We start from the raw sequence: 8,953 nt of genomic DNA, 5'->3' as shown, positions 1-8,953 counted from the left end.
TGCTTCTGCTCGGTGTCGTCTCCCTTATATACCTAGCTGGCAACACCCCCCCCTACGGCTGTTTCGCTCGGTGGTGCAATCCGTTACCGGCGGTACCACGATGACTCACCGGTTAGTCACCGAGTTGTGCAACGCGTGGCTGGTACAGATTATTGCATCATCTCATGCAACCCGTGCCTACGTAACTATTCCCCTCCTCTACAACTTAGCCTATCCATTCTATTCAAATCTCCTCATATATTATGCTGGCTAATAATATATAATCGGCTAATAATACAAAACCCCGTTGATTATTATACTCTATTTACCCGGCGTCAGCGCCCTTCTCTCATGACTCATCTCGCCCTCATCACATCCCTTGACCTATGACCCAAGATGGCTGCGCCCATGAGCATGTTGATGTATTTATGTGCGGTCCATATTTTACCCTCTCTTCCGTCAATATATGGTTATTCCATCTATACGGTGAGTTCAGTCTATCCATCCTGATCTAGTCTACTGCTCCTGTAAGTTACACACACCCGAAATCTCCACACTAGAGCTAGTTACTACCTAATACTTATTTTAATTTATGTATTTAGACGCTGAAGCCTGCATGGCTAGATAACAGTCTATGCTGCAAGTAAAAATTATAATTAAAAAATGCTTATTCTTCTTCTAGCCATTTCATTTACATTTTCATGTTATGACTACTAGGTTATGTGGTGCCTCCCGTGCCTACTGCACGCCTGTACATGCAAGTTGTAAAAGGAGAGTTTGCGTCTTATGACCACTGTAAGATGAACCACACAATGATACCTCTTTTGATTTCTTGCTAATCTTTGGGCTAACCTTATACGCAGTGGCTGGAGGTACGGCAGCCGTATCTTAATGTCTCGAGGCTGGAGGTACGGCAGTCCATTCGCTTTCATACTTAACAAGACAAAGATGGCGGCGGGTGGTGCCAGATTTCGAAATAATGCATTGGAAAATAAATTTTCGATTTGAGAGTTTAGATGAGCTAGAACCCTAACCATAACCCCTAACTCCAAAAAGGGACTTCAACGAACGACGGCTGCCGTACCTCCAGCCACTGCGAACCTTATAAGTTATAATAGCTATCGTAATTATAAATATAATGACAGTTTATCGTTTGCTCCATAACCATGTAGCCCTAGCAAACACCCACTATACTGTGTAGCAAACCTCCCGTTTTCACAGACGACTTGTAAGGAGAGGTCATTTTTGAATAATTGATGTTACTAAGTGATAATGTTTATCAGTTTACATAGAGTAAAGGTACAAACTTAGGAATTATGTATAAACAAAATAGGACATTCACAGGGATAGACTGCCCTCCTGTCCTGGGGGTCATTCTTCCCCTACATGGCGCTGACTAATCTCTTTAGCATTGAGTAATAACTTCGTACGTTGCCAACTAACGTACGTTCACTCTAGGAATCTTGCTTGCAACTTTACTACGCGGCCGTGACGGACTTGCCTGGACTAGAGGAATTTCTCTGGGTACGATATCTGTCCCGCTACTGGAATCCTGGGACGAGGTGTCACCTTGAGCATTAGCTGGGGACATATTAGCTGCTTCACAGGAAGCCTGGTTGGACTCCTAATCGTACAGCTTGACGATCCGTCCGGTAGTTAGCTCACGCAGATGGCTGCGATTTCGTCGTAGGCGTGTTCCATTTGGAGTCTCTACGACGTAACCTCGTGGCTGCTCGTGTCGTGTGACCACTTCCCCGGGACACCAAGTTTTGTTGCATTTGTCTATGATCCGCACTCTCTGCCCCACGTGGAGCGGTGGTAGGTTAGGCGCGTCTGGAGTCTGTTGCCGCATTTTCTCATTCCGATTCTGCAGCTGCTCCCTCTCACTGCTTGGTCTGGGCTCACCGTGGCTCGGTAACAGTGTGATGAGTGGACGGCCAAACATCAGCTCTTCTGGTCAAATCTGTATCTACATGTGTGGCGCGTAAATTTAGAAATGACATTTGCAAATCTTCTCCACATTCCAACGTCTTCTTTATGATGGGCTTCACGTAGCGGATGTGACCGTTGCTTCGCGGGTATAGTGAGGTGAGCTTGTGACGTCATTAATGTTCCATGACTTGACAAATTGTGTGAAGGCTTGCCCCGTGTACTGTGGTCTATTGTTAGTCATGAGCTCGTCTGGTCTTCCGAACAGAGCACAGTAGGCTTTAATCTTGCTTGCCACTGCTTGGCTTGAAACGGGTGTGTGCATGACATCGACCAGTGGGTACTTTGTGTGAACTCCGCAGCCTAGAGGAAAACTAAATATATTTTCAGAATCAGCACGTCTGGCAGGTGGTTCTGGCTGAATGGGATGGGATATGCGATGGGATGGGATTTGATGCGGTGCGATGGGATGGGATGGGATGCGGTGCGATGGGATGGGATGGGATGGCAAGGAATGCGATGGATGGATGGATGCATGGATAGATAGATAGTTCGATTTTTTTGGGCATTTCCCTTTCAACCAAGCGGTCACCAACTGAGTAACGCCACTGATTTCCCCGGGCAATGCCGGGTATCCCGCTAGTACAGTATATAGTATATATATACCCTATTAATGGGTACATTATGACAAGTGGATCGTCTGAACAGTGGGTCATTAATGATTATATTTTTTGGTGGTGTGTGGTACCAGGAGCACATCAAATATGTGATTCTGGTGGTAATAAGTACTTTCCGAATTGCATACATTTCATGGTAAAATATTTGTTTTATTTTTATTTATTTTTAATATTCTGAACCCAACTAAGCCTTTAGAGTTTTTTTACAGAGCAAAATGATTTGCAAACTTTTAACATTTGCACTCGTGGTTATTAAATCGCCCCAATTCACCAAGGCATCATACCGATAATCTACACATTTCTATATAAACTGAATAGTGTTACTAAATATACTCGATTTTACATTGCAATGAAACACGTCTGCCAACACGTGCAACATTTAGAACATAGATCTACCAAGTATTGATAATATCTTCTGGGTTATCGCATCTCCGATTCTACATGGGCTTCCTCGGTTAACACGCTTAGTGTCACCTACGTTGGTCTAGCGTGTGCCCTGACAAATTCTATGAGACTCGGAGGCAGCTTGTTCTCGTATGCAATGCTGTGTCTGACGATAAAGCGCGCGCAGTGGCACTTCAGTGAATGATACTGCGCGCTCATTCTGCCATGTATCTCGTCGCTCGACTCCACGTTGCCGCGGAAACGTGTCGGGTAAATCCGGCGCCAGAGATTGTATGGCGTCTCTCCCAGTGCGTTTACCACGTCGACGTGTGCACCGTGGCTGAACAGCAGCGCGTGCACTATCTGCACGCACCCCTCCCTCTCTTGCGCGTAAACATCGTCTTTGCATGCGAGCATCATCCTACAGAAGCTGTGTAGCGGGGTGTCGCCCTCGCTGTCGCGTGTGTTAACCTGTATAGACGTACGCCGGCGGACTCGCACGTTGTCATATATCATATGTTGCGCTGTTTTCTTACGCGGATGGATACGTCTGTGTCTGGCGGTAAAAGGTCGGCGCGAGGTTCTGCCCGCCGTGCGTGAATAAAGATAATGTGTTTACCTAATGTATTACGCCTTCTCGTGCTATGCATACTAAACATTACACACGTCTCTAGAAGAGCTGACGCCGCTTGTGCTGCTGAATCCGCTTGTGCTGCTCGATCACTCATTCTGTGGCTTCTCACCCGGCTGCCTATTATAGCGAGCGGTGTCCTCTTGTTCCAATCGACGAGGTTCGGGTCAGCTCCGTGTTTCAAGAGGTGAGTAATCATCTGTGTGAACGAAAGAAATGAGGATCGTTAACAACCCGATTTTAGATTCGTTGCTTAAAGAACAAGTTTCTCCGAGCATTCTGCCTTTATTACTGTTGCCAATTACTAACTATTACCAGGGTCTCCAACCCTGTGAACTCCAAATGCGGAATGAAATTGATGGATAGTGGGGGGTGGGTGAAATTAACCTTGGCTGCCGCAGGCAGGCCTGCGTGTCGTAGGCATGCCAGTACTAGGGGGTGAGGGGGTATGCCCCCCAGAAAATTGTGAAATATTTAAGCCATTTTCCTGCAATCTGCGGCGTACTGTGGGCCATATTCTAATGTCTGATGACACTATCTCAACCCTAGACTTAGCCCTACAAGTTAGGATTCAAAACAGTTTTCATAACTTTCAGAGAGCATATACACAGTTAGGTTACTATAGTAATAATACATGTATTAAAACACAGGTAAGAATTGCAATTTCTCACAATTTCACGTGTTTGCAACCATACTTTTTGGCTATTTGTGAGTCTGGAAACATTTTCTTGAAGAGTTCATTTGCATGGTCTGCCGCCCTCAAAGGCACATTGTGTTCAATTAAATAATCCGTAAATCTCACATCTGCGTGAAGACAGACAATTCTCTATCTGCTGCAAAGAATTAAGCTTGATATATTGGGTGTAGATTCCACTGCACCCGCATAGCACTTATGCTGTTGAGAGTCTATATGCCTTTGGCAGTCACCCCTTCCTCCGTGCCCCACTTGAAAGTCTGTCTTGCATATCATGCAATAGCCATGATTAACACTGAGTTTCGACTTCACAATTACAGGCCACATCTGTGTATATTCGTTCCTGAATTTCTGTGAAAGTCGGGGTTTTTTGGATGGCAATGTGGACGCCATTCTCCCCACGTGTTAATCTGATTAGCAGACAAACTACGCGACACCTTGTAGACAGCGCCTGTCTGACTAGGCTGTTCCATTTACCGTAGACATGCCAGATACAAAATGCATATAGAAACACATTAGGCGCGTTCACACTGGCGCGAATAAGCAGGATGTAAATCCCGGTTTTTGCATCGCGATCGAAATACCGAGATTATTACAAGTGTGAACGCAATAATACCCACTAATAATCGCGATCAGCATCGCGCTCCAAATCGCACTTTTGACTGCGATTATTTAGAATTAGCGCGATTATTTGCGTGTGTGAACACTCGCGCAAATAATCCCGGTATTTTCTATCCCATCATTCCAAGCGAGAGAGCAGTGAGCATGCGCAGTGAGCATCATTCCGGCAGTGAGCATGCGCAGTGAGCATCATTCCGGCAGTGAGCATGCGCAGTGAGCATCATTCCGGCAGTGAGCATGCGCAGTTCTATTAATAGAATTATCCCGCTCGGCGATTAGCGCAATTATTCGCCTGTGTGAACAACGACACAATTATCTCGGTATTTCATCGCGATTAGCATCGCGGTTTTTCTTGTGTGTGAACGCGCCTATTATAACACTGAGCGATGGTAGGGGGCGGGTGCAAAACTAAGGTAATGGCAGAGTGTTCATTTCCAAGAAACGACTCGCGCGGTGACGGCTATTAATAACTTGCTGCATCTCTGAGTACTGCACCAGCGCGTGGCCAGTGCCAGGCACCGGCTGAAAAAAATACAATGTGTCCAAGCGAACAATGCGAACAATCAGTGCAAATTTTATACAGTGCAACTGAAATGCGGAATATAACCTTGCCGCTGCGGAATGCGGAGATTAAGCCTAGAAATCGTAATGATTCCGCAGAATGCGGAATGGTTGGAGACCCTGTATTACTATTATTAAATTATTAACTATTAACCGATTACTATTACTGATTACCTTTATAATCTAGACAAAAATACATTGGAACATCGCTAAAATTGTCTCCGTCGTTCACAACGCACGCCCACAGTTTCACCTCGGTCCCGAGTAGATTGCAGGAGTAGTGTAATGCGGCGAAACTATTTAACATATCTATTATTAACTGTTAACCGATTACTATTACTGGTTACCTTTACCATCTAGAAGAAAATACATTAGGACATTGCTAAATCGGTCTCACTCATTCGCAACGTATGCCCGTAGTTTTACCTCGGTTCGAAATCGATTACAGGTGTAGATCAACTCGGTGATACGCCCCCTTTCTTCCGGCTCAGCGTCGGCCTCCATTAGCCGGTACACCATGTTCCGCGGGCCAAATTTGGCCGCCATGTGCAGGGAGGTCTGTCCGCTCTCCGTCGCGGCGACGTTGGGGTCGGCGCCGGCCTCCAGTAGCAGGCGCATAATGTCCAGCTTGCCAGAGCAAGTTGCATGGTACAGGATGGTCTGTCCGAACGAGTCCGTGTCGTTGGCGTCGGCGCCGTGTGAGAGCAGCATCCGCGCCACCGCCTCCTTGCGGGTCCTCATCGCCATCATCAGCGGCGTCTCTCCTATCTGCGTCTCGGCGACGTTGGGGTCTGCGCCGGCCTCCAGTAGCAGGCGCATGGTGTCCAGCCGGCCAACGCGAGCCGCTTTGTACAGGGAGGTCTGTCCGGACGAGTCTGCGGCGTTGGCGTCTGCACCGGCCTCCAGTAGCAGGCGCACGATGTCCAGCTGGCCATAGTAAGCCGCGTAGTACAGGGTGGTCCGTCCGTACAAGTCCGCGGCGTTGGCGTCGGCGCCGTGTGAGAGCAGCATCCGCGCCATCGCCTCCTCGCCCTCCATCACCGTCTTTATCAGCGGCGTCTCTCCACTCTTCTTCTCGGCGACGTTTGGATCTGCACCGGCCTCCAGTAGCAGGCGCACAATGTCCAGCTGGACATTGCAAGCCGCGTAGTACAGGGAGGTCTGTCCTTGCGAGTCCGCGGCGTTGGCGTCGGCGCCGTGTGAGAGCAGCATCCGCACCAACTCCTCCTTGCCCAGCTCCACCGCCAACATCAGCGGCGTCTTTCCTATCTGCGACTCGGCGACGTTGGGGTCGGCGCCGGCCTCCAGTAGCAGGCGCATGATGACCAGCTGGCCAGAGCAAGCCGGCGACAGGACCTGCGCGTTCCCGCCGGCCACGGCTGCGTGCCACTTCGTTTCGTTGCCACGGTAACGCGAGCACAGGTCCGCTCCATTGTCTAGCAGCACGGCTGCAACATTCGCGCTGGCTGTTTCGCAGGCGAGCATGAGAGGCGTTTGCCCGCGCTCATTCTCCTCTTTCAGCGGCGCGTCATGCAGCAGCAGCTGTTTCACAATCTCCATCTTCTCTTCCGTCCTGTCCCGCGAAAGTGCGCAGGCGACGTGGAGAGGCGTCTCCATGCGTACGTCCACGCTCGATGTTTTCGCTCCACCTCGCAGAAGTTCTAACACTTTCTCAACGTCCCCACGTGAACAGGCAGCATGCAGGTCTGACATTCTTTTCCCAACTGTACGCACGCACTGTGCGTCTTTCTGTTGCGTGAGGGTCCAGTGCAGTTCACCTACCAATGAAAGTGTCAATGACACTGTAGCTCACCACAAAAAAGGACACAAATGAATGAGTAAGAAGAAGTCAGTTTTAATTGAGCAACCATCGACGTACATTATAGAAACGATTGCCATCTGTATATCGCAATAATAATTTATAAACCAAAATGAATGACAATTTGTGACGGTAGATGGCGCTACACCCGCTTTGTAGCAATGTCGTTCGAAATAAATAGCTTATGCTGTGTTCCGACATGTTTTCTAAAACTTTACTCTAATATAGACGTTTTATCGACAGAGTGGAAGGGGAAATACCAATTTTGCATTAAAGATATTGTCAATGAAATCTTGTAAAACGAACCAGACGAGCATGACACCACAGACTGTTTGTGTTTATATATGCTATATAATTGCCAAACCCTACCTAATTTGCATAATTCTTTTTTAAATATCAAAACCCCTAGCTGTCCGATTTGAGCTCAAGTTGGATGAGTTACGCGTAGTAAATCGTAGGTATTATAAGGCTAGTAAATGACGAATTTCCCTTGTTTATTGATGTCACACTCCTCCCTATTATACACTCCTGATCTGTTGCAATGAGCTGCCAGGGTCTGGCTTATGTTGCATGTGGTACAAGTGGCTTGCGCTTAATGGCATCTTGGTGTACCTGGCAAGCTTTGCACGCTGTGCACATGTGGTCGATATGTTTCGATATATTCACCCACTAGACACTTTCTCGTGCGAGGCGTCGTGTCTTCATGACTCCTTGGTGGCCTTATGAAGGTATATTGTATATAGTACATTTCTATGGTCACACCCTAACGATCATATATTGCATGGACATTTCACCTTACAGGTATCGACACTGACATAGACAACCACAATACGCGTCGGAATTGACTCTAAACCCATTTCATTCTTTATCACTGTTTGGTTGCAGTCCGACTCCAGTGAAAGCAACTCGTGAGTCAGTTCCCTCTGCGTCAGGACCATCGCTTTACAGACGTACGTTATGCGGTAATGGCACAGACAGATAACGAACCGCACAGACTCCATCGACATTGACTCATCGCCCGTCGAGCCCAACTGCGGTCGGCGTCTAAACCCACATACTTTACGCACAGGGGAAGAGAAATAGTGGCAGAGTCTACTGCAGCGACCCCACTTGAGTGGGACTAATAATGCGAAATGCACAATTCAGAAGAAGAAGAAAAAGACGAAGAAGAAGAAGTATGAAGAAGAGAAGTAGTGGAAATGTTACGGGCGTAATCTACGCGGGTGCGATGTGAGCATAGAAATATATTGACAAACCGTATAGATGTATACAGACATAGATAGAGACATAGACTAACTATGGTATATTATTTCTATGGGTGTGAGTCACTGGTCTGAGACAGGATGGGCGTGGTTATGTAATATAGATATCCGGTAGTGCTAGCGATCGGCCCCTTGTCGCCATCTTGAAAATAATTATTGATCCTGCAATCTCGTCCGATTCTCAGATTAATAATTTAGCCATCATTAATAATTAAATAGAAAAACATGCAGTCAGTAAAATTAAAATTTACTGAACGCGTAGCCGCACAATTAACATATATATAATAGCCTATATTTTTACGACGACGATTTTTAGCACACAAACGCACACACCCAAGCATGCACACACACGCACACGCACAGACACACACACGCACACGCACAGACACACACACG

At 47.2% G+C, this 8,953-nt stretch overlaps 1 protein-coding gene across 1 annotated transcript in view; it reads right to left on the bottom strand.

Annotated features, from left to right (window-relative positions):
* Window positions 1-2,714: 2,714 nt before the first annotated feature.
* The window catches only part of LOC106814123 (serine/threonine-protein phosphatase 6 regulatory ankyrin repeat subunit C-like), a 14,316-nt gene continuing 8,077 nt past the window's right edge, over window positions 2,715-8,953 (bottom strand). The window contains exons 3-6 of the mRNA XM_014818410.1: window positions 6,833-7,254; window positions 5,903-6,547; window positions 3,638-3,799; window positions 2,715-3,472 (exon numbers count right to left, since the gene is read on the bottom strand). Coding sequence (XP_014673896.1) covers window positions 3,386-3,472; window positions 3,638-3,799; window positions 5,903-6,547; window positions 6,833-7,254 — 1,316 coding nt within the window. The 3' untranslated portion in view covers window positions 2,715-3,385. The remainder of the gene's footprint in view (window positions 3,473-3,637; window positions 3,800-5,902; window positions 6,548-6,832; window positions 7,255-8,953) is intronic.

Source organism: Priapulus caudatus, unplaced genomic scaffold (assembly GCF_000485595.1).
Source record: "Priapulus caudatus unplaced genomic scaffold, Priapulus_caudatus-5.0.1 Scaffold874, whole genome shotgun sequence".
In the NCBI taxonomy this organism is placed as follows: Eukaryota; Metazoa; Priapulida; class Priapulimorpha; order Priapulimorphida; family Priapulidae; genus Priapulus; species Priapulus caudatus.
Note: the sequence above shows the minus strand (reverse complement) of the source record. Positions and strands in the feature narration are given on the sequence as shown.